Source organism: Lissotriton helveticus, chromosome 11, assembly GCF_964261635.1.
Source record: "Lissotriton helveticus chromosome 11, aLisHel1.1, whole genome shotgun sequence".
Classification (NCBI taxonomy): domain Eukaryota; kingdom Metazoa; phylum Chordata; class Amphibia; order Caudata; family Salamandridae; genus Lissotriton; species Lissotriton helveticus.
The window spans coordinates 890,041,802-890,059,582 of record NC_136072.1 but is presented as its reverse complement, the minus strand read 5'-3'; the positions used below and the strand labels follow the sequence as shown (position 1 = coordinate 890,059,582).

At 43.3% G+C, this 17,781-nt stretch overlaps 1 protein-coding gene across 2 annotated transcripts in view; it reads right to left on the bottom strand.

Moving 5' to 3' along the window:
• NOS1 (nitric oxide synthase 1) overlaps positions 1-17,781 on the bottom strand; it is a 1,595,398-nt gene that overhangs the window by 50,759 nt on the left and 1,526,858 nt on the right. For both annotated transcript variants that reach the window (XM_078667121.1, XM_078667122.1), the window contains 4 exons: positions 15,778-15,916; positions 11,471-11,549; positions 6,881-7,074; positions 32-201 (listed from right to left, as the gene is read on the bottom strand). In XM_078667121.1, coding sequence (XP_078523247.1) covers positions 32-201; positions 6,881-7,074; positions 11,471-11,549; positions 15,778-15,916 — 582 coding nt within the window. The remainder of the gene's footprint in view (positions 1-31; positions 202-6,880; positions 7,075-11,470; positions 11,550-15,777; positions 15,917-17,781) is intronic.

Here is a 17,781-nt window from a genome sequence, read left to right as displayed (position 1 = left end):
TTAACGAAGGTGAGTGTCAATCATGGCTGACCTTGCTGAGGACTTGTAGGCGTTTTGTTTCCTTCTCGTTCGTGGCCAGTAGTGCGAACTGCTGCATGAGGAGAGGCGTGGGTGGCGTGGTGATGTCCAAATAATACTTAAATGCTTGGAAGCCGGTGCATGCTGGGATGCGTTCCTCCGGGGTCCAGTTACTGATGACACCTGGGAAAAAACATGTGGGCAAGAGACAGAAAAAAGAACAGAGGAGTCAAGTCCGGAGCAAACTTCCCTGTTGGGGAATCTTAAGGCTTCCCAATTGGCCAATTACTTAGGGTGGCTAATCATTGCTTAATTTGTGCCAGAAGTTGCAGATGGTGAGCACCAACACTTGTCCTGGAGATTGGTATGTATTTTTCAACATCAGACTTTAACCAAGAGCAAAAGAAAGGCAGAAAATGGAAGTAGGAGGAAACAGGGAGCAACAAGGAAAACAGTGACAAAGAAAGGTAGCAGAATTGAAGGACAACCTGCAAGAGTGAGGGGAACAGAAAGGAATTGTAGAGTGGAGGAAGAAAGAGGCATGAGGTGGAATCAGGAATTGGCAGCCTTGGTCTCCAGCCCCCCACACATTTGGCAGCACCATTGGCTGTCTCCTGACAGAAACACTGGGTTTCTGCATTTTTGAAAAAACAAATTAAGTACTAAGTGACAGCTAAGGCTGGTATAGAGCAAGTCATTTGACGGGCAAGCAAATTGCGACCTGCTATGTCATAGTCCTTTCAATTATCTGAAGGCACCGGCTTGAGAGGAAGTCTTAACAGGCCAGTCCTCTGATACTAAGCGGATACATTTCACAGTAGCGCAGCGCTGCCAGACTTACTCATTTAAATCAAAGATGAACACCAATTTCAAAGCAGTTCATGCATTGAATCAAAGAAAGCAATGCCCCAGCACTTAAAGTTTGTAAGCTAGACTAAAAATAAAGTGATTCCCAAGCAAAGCAATTACTCAAACAGCAACATCGTGTTGTCAAAACTATCTTCAAATATCGATTTACAGCCATTTATATAAAGCAAATGGAATACTTAAAGTAGAATATGCACAGCACACGTAGCCTCGTTCCAGGAGAGTCTAAAGTTCAAGGAGTGTTTAAAGTGCTTCACCCCACATCAGTCCAAAAAAGTTGACAATATTAAAATCAAGGGGACAGAGAGCATGAGTGGAAAGTTGTGACATTAATTTTACTGTCTGTATGCAGCATTTTGTAATGTGTGTATAGAGGCCTAATGGTATCTTACACGTTGACTGTGTGGTGTGTCACTTTGATCTCGGAGGGACTTTTCATAGATTGTTCTATGCATTAGGTGTGTGAGGCCTGTTATTGGTGTCCTGGGACAGACAGTGGTTACTGGGTATCATCTTAAGTGAGCTCTGTCATTTACTATAAGTGCCCTGGGGTCACAATACTTCTACACTCCAATTGGATAGCCAAGTTACTACCTTTGGCATTAGGCTCTCTCAAGTTAGTGAGGGCAAACTCAATCAAGTAAAGGGAATTAGAAACTTAGATTCAGTAGGGCACAACAAATAACACTCAATAACATCAATGTCCAGTCAGTGCTTTATCTTTGAGATTGAACAGGAAAGGTAAGTAAATAGAACAGCCTAGGATAAGACAGCAACTTCCAGGGCTGACAAATGAGTCCACATGTTACTGAAGCTCGATAGAGCTAGGCACTACATTAATTTTTTTTAACATTTGACCCATTTCCAATGTTTTCCTAGTTGGGTTGGTTTGGATTGACTCAAATGGACAACTCAGAGGACTGATACCTCATCCGCTCCATTACGTTCTAAAACTAAAAATTGTAATTCTCAAAAGAGGTGTAGAAAAGCCACCAATCAAACATCAAATACCACACCCACTGAATACCATGTTTCCCCTTTAGGATCTAGTAAAGGTCAATGGTGAACATGTGTCCCATCAGTGATGTCTATTTATGGTCGTAGTCTACTGCAGTTCCTGGTGGCCTCATTCCCAACTGGGAGTTTGTCTGTTTAACGCTAGGCTTGATTTAATCTTCAAAAGTCATTTCCAGAAAAGATGGTTCATACAATTCTGTGATGAGGGTGTTCTTCTCTAGTCATCAGAAAAAGAGTCCACACAGTGGATAGGGAGGTTTACTGCTTCCTGGTACTTCTGGATCTGGAGAGGGGAGACACAAGCACTATGTGATCACCAGGTGATTGTAAAGGCATATCCCTGAATTGATGACAAGCCCACAGTGCCAGTGATGCACTTCTTCACGTCATCCTCTCCTGTTCAGTTGGGCTGTGAAGAACTCATAGCACCTGAGTGACCCCTGCCAATCGAGACATCCCCACGTAGGTCTTGCAGTCAGCTGGGCCTTGCGAAGATCTTCTTTTGAATCAGATGGACTCCACCGGTCAGGCATAGTCCAGCGCCTCATGCAGATAGGTAAGCTCTTGGTTTTGCAACAGGCCACAGTAGCAAGGCAATGTTTGGAGGTTTCTCAGACATAGTCTGGTGTGAAAGTCCCCCCCCCCCCAACCAGTCCACTAGCCTTCTTCTCTTCACTGGTGTGTGGGACCCCCCCGATTCAAGACTACTATGAAGAAACCAGTAATGGCAATTGGCCCAGTCCTTATTTCCCCTTTGGACATCTAATTGGGAAGTCTAGAGCCAGTCAGGTCTAAAACATTAAAAAGTCCCTCCCTCTATCAACCCTGTAGTAGCACCTCTTACTGCTGCTGGGCAGACTGTGCAGGCTTCTAAGCCAGGCAGACCCACTCTTGCTGTTCTAGCTGTCATGTGGGTTGGGCTCAGACATAGCTCTGCATCTGTTCCAATTACCATAGGATATCGTAATAACACAGGAAATGCATGTGAGATGAGTTTAGATTGGAACAGAACAAATCTATATTTTGCCCTCTCCTTACCAATCAACACGAAGTTGTTTTTATGGAGGGTGACTGGGAAAAGCAACTGTGCCAGATAAGATGAGTTTGCTAGACCTCCCAAAGGAAACTACCATCTGGTTCAGCATCCATATGGGGACCATTCTTCATTCACCTCTCAGACATGTTGAAGGCCCCAGTTAGGTGGATGGAGTGAACCTTTACTAGGGAAATGCAGCAAGCAATATCCCTATCTAGAATCACACTACCACCAGCCACTGCACAGCCTGGGTTGAGGGGCAGTAGGCACTCCCACACAGAAAGGCGGTACACTAGCTATTGCGTCACAGCTCTAATGACGTACAAAGCCAAAAGAGATAGAGGAAAAACACAGCTCTACCAGAATTTGCTGTGGCATGCAGGGGACTATCTCCCTAATGATCATATTTACACTTGGTGTTTGGACTACTAATAACTACTCAAAAACTACAAAACAAGTGACTAATGTGTGGCAGATTCTTCATCAGAGAAAAATAATAAGTTCCCAAAGAAAGAGGCTAAAGTTGTGAAACGAATATTTCACTCTGTTATCTGTGGCAAATTGGCACAGAGTTAAAGATTTTCAACAAAAGAGAGGGGGGGACCAAGGAGCCAATAAAGGTCCAGTGTGATAGATTACGTCAGCAAAGGGAACTCTAGTTATATATAGATCTATATATGCTGCCTGCCCCCTTTTCCATGGTCTGCAGTTAGCGTTTGTTGAGAATTAAACTTTACACATAGCGATCAAAACCCAAGCTTGTGTTAAAAGAGCATGTGACCCCCAAAGACGGGACAACTGGTGTCAAAACCAAATGACCAAGAAGAACTTTCTGAAAAAAGTGATATCTATTGAACTGGCGGCCCTGTCGAGTGGAGTTTGCATGTCTACAATGTCGCCTGCATCCGTATAAGTTGTTTTATTAAAAAGTATAAGCATAAGTGCTAATAATATTCTAAGGAACTCGAGCAGTGCATCACTTCCGGGGATTCCTTATTCTAAAACCAATCCTGGATGGATGAAGATTGGAGGTATCATCCAGGAGCAGCCTCTATGTAGCAGCTACAACCACATAGTGGGGACACAGGTCCCCTGATCCGCCCTGGCTGAGATAAGAGGGTATCATCCAGGAGCAGCTTCTATGTAGCAGCTACAACCACATAGTGGGGACACAGGTCCCCTGATCCGCCCTGGCTGAGATAAGAGGGTTCTCATTTTAACTTTTACGTATTTTGTTCACGTGCACTTCACTGTTTTTGTTTTTGGTCCTGAAGAAGTGCCAATGACCTACGGGCGATAGAGGCGCGAAACATGTTGACCTCGACTAGTTACACCCAGGCATAGTGGGCCTTGTGGGGTCAGTAATTTTTTAAGCAGTACTTTTAACTGCCAAGGTTACCTAGACAATCTTGTCGCTGCTTCCATACCCTTGATTTTACTACACTATCATGTTTGCACGTAATTGATTTACCCTCCCTTACCCTTCCCCATACACCCGCATGCAACATCCGGCTAATCCTCTAAAAAGATCTCCGACAAAGTGTCCCTTCGGGGGACCCGTAGGGAATTGCAGCGCCGGCCCTACGAGGAGCAAAAGGCCCGATGATGAAGCATGACATCCTCCGGGGTGTGTGAGGCTAGCAGAGGATGTAGAATGTCTTTCCCTCTCTTATTAGGGTACTTTTTACCTAAGATTACTTTTCCCCATTCTTCCCTGCTTTTAATGTATGGGTGACTGTTTGCACCCTGATACGTGGGTGACTTTTGCACCCTTGTATAGGAACTTTGTCCTCTTTTTGTGAACAGAGTTAAAGATGTCAAAAAGGAATAAAAAGGAATAAAAATGGGTGAAAGGATAGTTGGGTTGAAACAAAGACCAAATGAGAGAGGTATTGATGAAGGGTAGTTTTATACATGCTAAAGATTCAGCTTTTGCCTGACAGAGTGAAATTTCAAGAGACTGGGTGAGTGGTGGATAACATCAACAAAGACATAAAGGCTCTTTTTCAGTGTGTTGGGTGGGTTACCAAGCACCTGGGAGTCACACAAGGACGAATGCTATATTGTGGCTTTGGGACGTTGACCCTCCTATATTTGTTGCCCCGCTGGCCCCAGTATTACAAAATGTAAAATAATAATAAATAAGTTAAACATTTTGGTTTTTATGGTCCAGTCACAGTGCTTTTATTTCAACCACTTGCTGCACAGATCAGACTTTCCTCTTCATGAGAGACATAGAACTCCTAATTCCACCTTTTCATATACTTCTCACACTCTACTGGGCAATTTAATAGCCGAATGAAGGCTTGCGTAAATAATTTGGGGATGAAAGTATTGTATTAGGCTACATTGTATGTTTGTACTCTCTCTTCATCGCTGACATCATTTCACAATAAAAATGAGTTATGTTGATTCCAGTTATACACTAGGTATTGCTTATTTATTGTATAGCAAATGCTAATGTTTTTCAAATGTATAGATATAATGTAATCTTGCTACAGGTGCTTGCTCTGGTGTCCTCTGGATTGTACACTGTGCACCTCTTTCATGTTACTTACCACCACAGATACATCTCAGCCAGCACTGACCGGGAATCATTGAGACGAGGCCTGCCTCCGTTGGATCAAATGTAAATGTAAATGTAAATGTATGTGTCTTGTAAAGCGCACTGCTGCCCTGAGGCATCGTGGCGCTGTAGACCGCTAGGGAACCCGTCCTGGCTATCCCTGTGAGATGGTGCCTACTGGGTATCTCTAAGGTGAAACCAGGCATTCCCGGCGAATGTGGGGGGCCGTTGTAGAGATTAGGCAAGCTAATGCCCAGAGTTGCCGAGTGTGATCCCTGGTTAGAGTAGGCACCGAGGCGAGAATTATTGAGTCCGCTGACCCTGGTCCATGACCCTGCCACGTTGGGAATTAAACCCTGGTCCCGGGCCGTTCTCTGCTTCCGGGTCTGCTGCCTCTAACCAGTGAGCCACACCACTCCATCAGAGCTCAATGCAGTCTGTGCGGTCCTCTCTTAGCCCGAGTCAATGAAGCAGCTGAGAAGTTCTGACAAGCTATATTTGACTAATATTGAATCCATCCTGATGATCAAGATTCCCTGGAGTATAATAAAGGTGGGCAAGCCAACAAATTAACAGGGAGAGCCGAGCCAGGGTCGAGGCAATGGTTTGGCCTTGCTCTTGAAGCCTGTCCATGACTCAAGCCCTGAAAAATGTTTGCTATGTAAATCAGACTGCACACATCACATAAATAACTATAAAGTCTCCCCAAAAGTAAAAAAAAGTGTATTTCTTCAACATGTGAAAGCTTTGACATTAAAACGTCACATTATTGCACTGCACTGAGAACTATTTATTCAAAGTCATAGTTTTTAAACATAAACATAATGACAAACCATGAGTGAAATGAGAGGCAAGACAGTTGGAAACTCCCTTTATGCCTCACCACTTTCAAATGTCACCAGCCACCACTGGCGTCACCACCTCTGCCAGCCTTGGGACAGCACCAACTTTGTTGGCAAAGCCTACCCCCCAAGGGAAGGTTTGATTTCTGGACAATGCAAAATAAATGCCCTTTGCATTCAGGGATTTTTCTCCCAATCTGTAGGGGGCACTGTTAGTTTATTCCTTCCCAGACAGAACAGAAAACAGCTGATATAGTGTTGGAAGGCCTGCAGTAGATTGGGCAAGGCTTCCAGCACTACATCTGCTGGTGATTATGCTGAGCACAGGGTGTTTATACTGGTCAAGTCAGCTGTGACTCTGCTGTCAGAAACCCAGAGCTCTCCATGCCTCTAAATGTGGCAGGGGAATTGTGTGGTTGGTAGACAGGATACCTGCCAATTTTTTACATATTCCCAATATCGCCAACCGCTAAAGACATCTTAGACATCTCATTGCAATAAATGACGTGTATGACAAGAGAAAACTTGCCTTACCCAAAGCTGTATTTCGCTCCTCTAACAGCTCCACCTTCACCAGCTGGTTGGCTGGCGGAGCGTCCTCCAGCCGCTCCATCAAGGCACTAACCAGGTCATCGTGGTTGCCTGGAAATACTCCGAGGTGGTCTCCTGGCTGGTACGTCAGTTCTTTCTGTCCATTAGTATGAAGGCGCAGCAAGATGGTGGACCGGCTGCAGCAAAGATAAATAAGGCATCAGGCTGGCACTCCAGTTCAGGTCCACCACATGCTGCATCACAGCTGCAAATTCAGTGCTCTGCTGGCATTGGCCGAGCAGAATTGCTGGAGAAAAGACAATACCTGCAATCCAGTACTATGCATTCAAGTGGTGACTCTGATTTTAGCACCACCACACATCAAATCCAAATAAAACATTCAGTGGTTGTGTTGTGGATCTGTTGCTCAGCCGATCTGCTCCACTTACAATGCATTACCCTTAGTCCACCACTCTCCCCATCTATAACTGGAGTAGAAACAGTAGTCTCTGCCATTCCCTGCTGCCAACGTCTCTGTGGTTATAGCCTCTTAAACTTCCTAGTCAAGGGCCACTCTACAGGCAATGATTATCAGTCCCGCTTTGGCCATTCAAAAAACACCAGAGAGTGTACCTGAAGGAAGAGAGGAATACAGCTGTCTATGTCATCCTAGGCTTGTCACCCAGAGAATCCCCCAAACGAAGCACAGTAATATGTCACACCAAGTACAAGTAAACATTGCTCTACCCAACACAACTACAAATACCTATGTTCTGTGGCTAATTAATGAATGCACACAGAAAAGATGCAAGATGCCTTAGCGCTTTCAGGCCAATGTGGATGGACCAGGTAAGCCTGGTCCAAGGTCTCAGGCCTAACTGTACCTGCGAAGGATGAGGGGTCATTGTAAGAGGCCTATCAGCTTGCAGACTTAAGGCGTAACTCTTCCTATTTAGCAGAGCCCAGATGTGTCATCTCAATGCTCCACAGTTGGCTCATGATCTCCCTATAATTGCACTGTTAACATACAGACATGACATAATATCTGTAAAGGTCATGAATAAGGAACAAGACAATCAAAATGGTTTAGAGAGGACGCCATGTATATTGATATTGGCAACAAATCCCTTGCAAGATTAAAATATATGTAATCTATGCACTCACTCAGCTTTAGACTAGGTACAAATGTTGAGTACCTCACCTAAGGCTCTGTGAATACATAGAATATAGACTATAGGAAATCCTGTATGAAAGTGCCATTGAGCTGGTCAGATTTCTACTCCCTACCCTGTTTGATCCATTTTAGGACAATTGAATATAAGCTGCCTAAACTCAGCTTCGGTGTTTAAACAGTAATTCTCGTTCTTAGCTGTCTTTCTGTTTAACACACATACTATGCACGCCTAAGACTGGGAAAGCCTACCACAGCTTCAGGCATCCCAGGCCGAATATGCGTGTGAATAGCTTATGCAACACTAGTGTTTGTGTTATGGGAACAGCCACACATAGAGCCAAAAACCACATGGAGGTTGGTGCATGTGGAGGCTGGAGCAGGTTGGGACTAGGAGGGAGAGGTTCCTTGACACTCATTCAGAGTCTTTGGGCTACTATAGGGAGGAAGTTGGAGAATTGAGCACAATGGAGCAAGAAATCGGATATTTTTGGTTTCTATGAGTAAAGGGATTTGAGATGGGTTCTACCTTTATGAATACTATAAAATAGGAACTGGGTTACATTGCTGCAAAACCTGGGAGTGGAAACGATTTTTGACATGGCACTCGGTAATTATTTTTAGCATTTGCAATGCCCTACTTGACCCATATTCATCAGGAAACTGTCCCGGAACCAATGGAGAAAGGGCAATTATCTTATGTACCAGACTGAAGAATGCCTGACCACCTGCCAGGCGATAGCCAAGAGAGCTGTTTTCAGCTGCATCTTGCTCTGAAACCAGAAAGATGCTCCAAGTTTTGGTGGCAGCCAAAACAGGGGTCTTATTCCTGCTAGTGAGGCCTTTGGATCTTCTGGAGAAGGCAGGAGACCATGTGAACAGTGGAAGTTGTGGCCACCTGGATAAAAGCTAGTGAGGCAGTTACAACTGCACTTTGTTTTTATGGCCGGCTTCTCGAAGCCTGAGCTGGTGCAGAGAAATACCAATGGACAGCTGGACCAGGGCATCACGATCTAGATCTGAATTGGTGTTGGGGGGAGACCCCTTAGCTGGCAATAACAGAAAATCTATGAAAAACTAAATAGGTGAAGAGAAACAAGCACACAAAATGTGGGCACATATCAAGATACTTTTTAGAAAGATATTTCAATGATGTTGGTTAACTTTGGTGCAACTGAGCAAAAATTCAAATTTTCCGCAAAATATTTACTCTCTTCTATAAAAGCTGCCATTTTTCAGTGCCAAATACAGTTGTGCTGCCACTGCCTCCTACAAATATCTTCAGAAAAGAATGGAAAATGCTGAGGCTGAAAATAATTATTTGACCCAAAGTAATCCGAATTTTATTATCTCTGCATCAAAATGTACATAATTTGTGTCTTATTGTACTTAATACTTTTGTACATTTACAACTAATTTGTTTTGGACTATTTGTGTTGTCATAACTGTTTTGTTGTTTTTCGTAGTTGCAGATGTACATATGTCCCTCATGGAAACTTTGCATTTTGAGTGCAGGTAGCAAGAGTCAGCCAGGTATTACTCACAAAGACAATTGAACTATTAGGAGTCTCTACTCCATTGCGCAACAATCCAATTTCCTGCAAAGCTGCTCACAAAGTCTAGGATGTACCTTATTTTGGGTCTACACTATGCCTAAACTGTTTTCTCAAGTGACGACCAGTGGCTAAGATTAATTCAAGCATTCCATCCATCTCCTTCTTTTCAATCCTTGAGTGTGAGGGGTATGCCCAGGCGTGGGTCCTGCACCGACTGCTACTGGAACCAAGCTATGCCTGGCAAATGAGACCTAATAAGGGTGTAATTGGTCCTGGGTTGCTTGTGTTCTGGATTCAAAGAGGACCTGGACTGTTCCCATTGGAGCAGGGTTAAAACTGATTTGCATATGGTTTGGTCCAAATTGAGGTGGCATGGTGGGCAAAAGATGATGCTTTGGGATGTGGCCCGAGTGAATACTAGTGGTGAGTTTATTTCAAGAATTCCATCCATCACCTTTGTGATGCCCTAAACCCTATCGCTGAGCATCTATGGAGCACAAATGATTCACTGCAGTTTAGCAACGACCAACAGTAGTCATGCTTATGGCTGTTCTCTAGGGGGTACTTTGTAAGGAACCACATGGCTACCGTTAACTTTACAAGTTCATATAACATAACAAACCAACGGCAAAGTGCAACCAATTCCCACAAAGTGGTCTCTTGATGCAACTGAGAAAGAGCAGATGCTCCAGAGAAAAATTCATTATGGTACTTAGGCCATGTCTAGTGCAAAAATGTATCTAAGAGTGATCTGTGTGTGCTTTGGAACAAACGTCCAGAAGCAGGCTGTTAGCTATCAAACCTGCTTTGCTGTGTCCAAAATAAGGTACAATTAACATACTTGTTGGCTGTAGACTTTACCGTGCGTTTGGGAAGGTACTTATGCAATCTTAAGAAATGTCCAGAAATGTGAATGACAAGATGCCCTATTCATATGTTCTTGCTTAGATGTGCAAGCTAAAATCATGGCAAGCACAGTAATTACGCGCCTGCACTTCAAATATGTGATATTGCTTTTCATTAATATTTTTGCACGCATAAATGTTGACTATTAGTGGAAATACAATTTGCAAACATTTTTCTAAATTTAATTGCGCAGAAATACCACCAGCAAAAATCTAGTGATAATTGGGCACGTCATCTATGCTGTGATGCGGTTTTACTGTAATTGGAATCCGACATCATTTCCATTACTAAATGCCTGCCAATAATCGAGAACTGGAGAGCACAACTACAGGGCCTGAAACTAAGCCCTCCAAAAAGGTTTAAACCACTATACTCTGTTTTTTTCAACTCCTAAGAAAAATCTGACAAAACAATCTCACAAATCAGGAGTCCATACCCACTCTAGTTTACAATGAATAACCCTTTGGCTCCCTGCTTTATTCCAAAATACGCATTGGCTTCAATAAAGAGAACAGTAGCAAAATAACACAATTCCATCTATAGCTCACGAGAAATATAAAACAAACATATGGTCTATGCGTAATCATTCGGACACTAGTTTTGAATGAGGTATAAACATGTATATCACTAAGAACAAATGTGCCTCTTTCATAACCATACATTGTGCACCACCACAGCATATAACACAAACTGACTAATTCAGCCGCCTAGCACCTTCTTATGTCCATGCACTGGTTTTCCATTGCTGCATGCACCATCTTAAGGACAACCTTTGTGACCCACAAGGCGTTACACCAAAATGAAGGGATGAGGTACTTGGTAATACAAAATCATCATAGCTGCTGGTGCACAAAGCAAGATATACTGTGCCATGTTCATAAAGTAACACATGCGGCAAAATGATTTGCCCTAATGCACCCCCTGAATATTCTTCCTCAGTAAGCACAGCTGGTCACCTACCTGGACTTTGTACTCTGTAGGTTCTGACAGCTGAGGAGTTTGGCACCATAAACCTTCTTCTTGTGGATACTGTAGAGTGCTGACAAATAAAAACAGAAAATTAACAGCAGACCACAAAATGCAGCATCCCCCTCGTCCATGATGGATTCTGCTTCCTGCTAATCCAAGGTGAGCTCTGCTATCCACTGATCGAAGGTGGGCGTGTTCTAAATGGTGACTGAGTTTGGGTCTGCTAAGCTTTGGTTTAAGATGGGCTCTGCTACCTACTGACCCAATGTGGGAACTAGTACCTACTAACCCAAGGTACACTCTCTAGTACCTACTGGTCCATGGCGGGCTCCTTTACAAGGAATACTAGATTAGTACTGCGACCTAGTGGCCCAAGGTGTGTTCTGTTACCTGCTGGCTCTCAGTGGGTTCTTCTCCCTAACAACCCAAGATGATTTCTGATCTGTATTGACCCAATGTATGCCCTAATGCCTACTGGCTCATGGTGGGCTTTACCACCTACCAACCCATGGTAAGCTCTGGTATCTGCTAAGCCTACGTGGCATTTGCTACATGTTTAGTCACATGGTGGGTTCTGCTACATATTCTACTACCGACTGACCCATAGTAGGCTTTACCACCTACTGACGCATGCAGGCTCTGCTACCAGCCGACCGAAGGTGAATTTCACTATCTGCTGTCCCAAGGTGGACCACTGACAGAAATACATTACATTTCATGAGTCCAAAAGCATTCTAGTTCTAACCTGCATAAATACATCACATCCATTGAAGTAGAAAACAAAGCTTATGTACGGAATCACGTAGAAGACATGCAACAATCATGTCAGCCCTCAACTGTTGGAAATTAATTAAGACAGGAAACTAGTCTTTCACTTTTAGGGCATCGCATCTCATGAAGCAGACGAGCGCTCAAGTTCACATACGTACCATAACTCTACATCGCTAAGGCAGGCTACCACTATTACTCTTGTCTGCAGAAATAAACCATATTCATGAAGCAAACTAGGCAAGCATTCACCAATCACATCCTTTGACAACCTGCATAACCTCTACTTTAAAAGAAAAAAACATCTTCAGGCATGCAACAATTCCAGCCATCACCTGCACGATATTCAAGCTCATTGATACAACCAATCCAGCCTCACCTGCATGAAGTGATCATGAGTAGTCAATTAAAAAGTGTCACACACATTGAAGGAAATAATCACCAAACCCACTCGGGTGACATGCACTTCAGTTTGTAACTTAGAAGGGTAACACTTTGTTTTGAGGTGGGTGTGCAGGGTATCTATGATTTGGGATATATGGTAATGTAACCTGAATCAGTGCATAATAACCAATTGAGTCCTTCGCCAAGTGCAGGAAGTTAGCGTCACCATAGGAAATTGGGTGGTGAGTGATTGTGAAGAGCTGAGGAGTTCTGTCTCAAGTGACAAGAATTGAAAACCCAACTCTTTCAGATTATACTAGCCATAGCTCAATGAACGTCGGTTTGCTTGGACTTAATGGTATTCAGAAGTCCTATAACGCGCTGACCTTCCTTTTAACAAGCTGAAGCATGCTGGTACTTGCCTTGATCATTAACAAGAAGACGAGAACTCTATGTACATGTATAGGAATCACAAGACCTGATTCCTTTCTGGAGTTGGATACCCTACCTACACTGGTGGTCAGGAATTTGTATTTTGTGGAAGGAGAGCTCTGTAATTTACTTTGGTGGTGTTCTATTCAGTGGGGCAGCTTCATTTCCTCATTCATCCATTAACAATAATATGTGCTAGTCAGAGTGTTCAAACATTATCTGACCCCACTGCCTTTTTTAGGGGTGGGCAAAGAATTTCGCTCCTCCGGTGGAGTTCGTGGAGTTTTGCCCACTCCGCGCTCCATGTGAAGTACAGAGTTCCCCAAAACTCAGCGAAGTGATGCAGAACAGATTTTTGTTCTCTCAAGTGGTTCGCTAACGTTACGTTTTTGAGTGCTCATTAGAAGAAATTGCACACTAGACCTCCTCCTGGAGAGGTTTCTTAACACGTCCCGACCACTCATGTTGAGAAATATGCCGCTCGTATTGAGGAAGCAGCCACTTGAGTAGAATGTCTACTTGAGTGGCAGAAAGCAGCAGTGCCCTCTGGCTCAACACGTAGTGCCGTACACACTGATTTTATAACCACATCCACGTTTCCCAATGCCTGGAAGCACGCAGAGGTGAGATCCCTCCTCAAGAAACCCTTTGTAGACCCCAGCGAACTCTAGAACTACAGTACGACCTCACTGCTGCCCGCAAAAGTCCTGGAGAAGGCCATCAACCTCCAACTCACCGAACACGTGGAGAGAAACAACCTACTGGACCATTCCCAATTAGATTTCAGAGCTAGCCACAGCACTGAGACTGCCTGATCGCCACAACAGACGACATCCGCACCAAACTCGACAGAGGAAAGTCAGCTGCCCTGATCCTGCCTGGCCACTCAGTCTTCAATACCGTTTTCCACAACACACTCATCGGTCGACCATGCCAGATTGGTATCACAGATGATGTGCTCAGATGGATGGCATCCTTTCCCAGGGGGCGCACCCAGAGAGTCTGCATCCCTCCCTTCACCTCACTACCCAAGCACACCATCTGCGGCATCCCCCAAGGCTCATCCCTCAGTCCAAACCTCTTCAACATCTACATGACACCACTAACAGACATCATCAGATCGCACAACATCAACATCATCTCCTATGCCAACAATACCCAGCTCATCCTCTTTGCTCTCAGTTGACACCACCTGGACAAAGGTCAACTTCCACAACTGTAGGAAGAATGCCTCAGCCTGGATGAAGGACAAATGCCTGAAGCTCAACATGGGCAAAACAGAATTTCTGATCTTCGGAGACACATTACCCTCTGGAATGACTACGGGTGGACATCGGAACTCAGACGCACCCCCCACCCTGAAAGACCATGCCCGCAACCTCCCCATCATCCTGGCAGCGAACTCTCCATGAAACATCAGGTCAACGCCGTCTCCTCAGCCCGCTTCCACATGCTACGCAAAGTCTTCAAGTGGCTCCCCATCAGCAGCAGGAAAACAGTGATGCAGGCCCTCATCACAAGTCGACTGGACTACTGCAATGCACTCAATGCAGACACCACCACCAAGCTCATGAAAAGACTCCAGACGATCCCTATGCAGGGGCAGGCTGATCCTCAATCTGCCCCTGTTCAGAAGAGGTGCCAATTCAAGCTTCTGAGCCATGCCTACAAAGCCCTCCATGACCAAGGGCCCGCCTACATGAACCACCACCTACATTTCCACCCACCTCCCAGGAACATCCGCTCCACACACCTCACCCTTGCACAGATAACACACATCCGCCGCTCCGGAGGATGCGCATTCTCCCACCTTGCCGCCAAATCCTGGAACGCTCTACCCCTCCACCTCCGCACCTCACCCTCGCTGACCCACTTTAGGAAGGGACTCAAGACCTGGCTCTTCGACTGATATCTGCAGCATAGCGCCTGGTTATCCTTTTGGGTGATAAGCTGTGCTATACAAGTATGACCTGATTGATGGACTAAAAGGCACCCGCGATTAATTACCAGTGACTGAGATTAATTCAAGCATTCAGCGTCCACTTTTTTGTTTTTCAATGCAGTTTAGTGCAGCTTGAAGATCACTTAAAGTGTCTTTTCACTGTCCCAGTCAGTAAACGGACCCCAAAAAGAAGTTGTTGAGCAGTTAATGTCAACTTTAGTTTTATTCTGTTTTCACCTCCAGAAGTGGAGTCTATTACTGTTGGAATTCAAGAAACGTACAGAGACCTGAGGTTTGTGTGCACGCATTGAACACAGGTGTGGCATTCACATGTCATGGACAGCAGAGCTGTGTTTTAAAAGCTATACAGGGTAGAGGTCCCAAAGGCGTGGAATCATCCTATGTTTTCTGCAAAAGAGGTACCATTCTTGTAACTATGTACTTTGGCTACGAGAAACCTCAATTTGAGTTGTATATTAGGGGGTTACTATTTCAAGTACTTGGGAACATGGTGTCAGCTGTAGACCAAGTGATGAATGGTTTGGTTAAGAAAAACATGCATATTGGATGGCCTTTTGTGCCTTGCACACGATTATGGCTGGACCAAGTCTTTAGTTTAAGGGAAGATAGAAAATGAATAACAATTTAGATAAATGCGTATCCTAACATGTGTACCACCAGTCCCGACACACCATAGCACAGGGCAGTGCCAAATGTCCGAACTCCAAGTTGCATGCTCATCAGAGTCTCTGTTCTGTCTCGCACATTTTACCTTGCGTGAGTTCTGGGGCCTCAGCCACAAAGGTGAGCCTGTATTTGCTTCTTGTCCAACTCCGGTCGTTACTGGTGAGGGAGTTGTTTGCCTTCTCTATGTTCACGTCATCGCCTACGCAGAAAACATCACATGCAGCCTGTACAAAACACACAAGTTATATTCTGTGTAAAATAATTCATTAAAAAATTTATAAATAATTGTAATCGCACATCACTAGCATTTTAATATTTGATATGTATTAAAAGTAATTCATCATTGTGTCTTGCATTCATTTAAAATATGTTTAATTCTTTTAAAGTTTAAAAGTTTAATTTTTTTTAAGAAGTGAAATACATTTTTAAATGATGAAATATAAAAACATTCATTTCCTCTAGCTTTTTAACACTAAACAATGTTGAATACATTTAATTTAAAATGTAAAACAAAATGCATTTGATATCATAGGTTGTTATATTTAAGTTGCTGCCTCCGTTATTTTCTGTTGGAGTGTGGTGGAGTACCAAGGAGAGGGCATGTGCTGTGCTAGATTTACTCCAAGGCTGGGCTGCAGTAGATTTACTACCATTTTGGGATCATTTTGGCAGCAGTAACTGTGTAGCTTGTGAACAGCAATGTGCTTTCTCTTTTGTGTGTAGGTGTTTGAGAGTATTCCCCATTTTACAGCCACTCTCCCTCGCCCTTTATACATTTGCTAAAAAAACAAATACATACATGTGCGAAGATCTCTGCACAGAAAATATAGGAGTTAGGGATGGCAGAGGACTCTACTTGTGAATTGCATGTTGTAGTTTTTAAGCACTATTAAACATTCTACAAAATGCAATTTTTAAATCAGGTCCTAACTTTTCATTTTTAGTTAATAATAAAATTCCGTCAAACAGTATCAATGGTTTTTTCAAAACCTGATTTTATGTACAAATGCCTATTTTTAATATTATAGCGCCAAATGTACAATGCTTTTTTGCAGTCGTAAATGGCCCAATTCGCAGAATCAGGACGTTTATTTCTGCAAAAAAGCATTTTTTTATGGACGAAGCCCTATTTTGCAATTCGGTAACCTATTACCGAATCGCAAATTGGGTTTGCAATTCAGTATGAGGAAGGGGCATGTTACGGGTGTCCCTTCCTAATACTGAATTGCACTGGTATGTGTGAATGTTTTGCAACCAAAATGCAGTCACAAAACATTTTATCACCTACTTCAAGTATATGGTAACTCATTTGCTAATTGGACGGGGTCCCAAGGGACCATTTGCGCTTTATGAAGGTTTGTAAAAACATTTTTAAGAGCAGGTAGTGGTCCCACGAACCACTGCCTGCTCTTAAAAAATGCAAAAAACTTACAATTTTTCAAAAGCATCTCATTTTCTTTAAAGGAAAACAGACTGCATTTGGAAAAAACAAAAAAACATTAATTTATTGAAAGCAATCACAGACATAGTGGACTGCTAATTCCAGCATGCCACTATAACTGTGATTATTAATGAGATAGGTCTATTTGCGACCCTCTAGGAATCACAGAAAGAGTAAAGTACACTTTTCTACATATGTATTTGTGATTACCAAATAGCAAAAATTAGCTATTTGGTAATCGCAAACCCTCACCTAAGTACATCTGGCCCATAGACTTGTTTTGTTCCCAAATATCGACTTGTCATTGTCGCCTGACGCGTGCTTCTATTTATTACTTCCTCAGGTAGAATGTTTGTAGCCTATTTACAAAAGCATTTATGAGTATGGGAAGTAGTATTACAGAAGTAATCTTTCACATACTCTCACATGCTATTGCCAATCTGCCCCTAAATATCCAACTCCCTATTAGTAAAAGTGAAAAGAGGATATATTCCTTTCTATTTGAACTCACTCATTGTATATGAATATTCCTTATATATTCCAATTTTATTACAGTATTAGATAGTTTGGGGCTAATTCAGAAAGGTGTAAAATAGTACTACAGAAGTACTGTTTGATGCACTCAAAAATGCCTTTGTGAATAGGCCC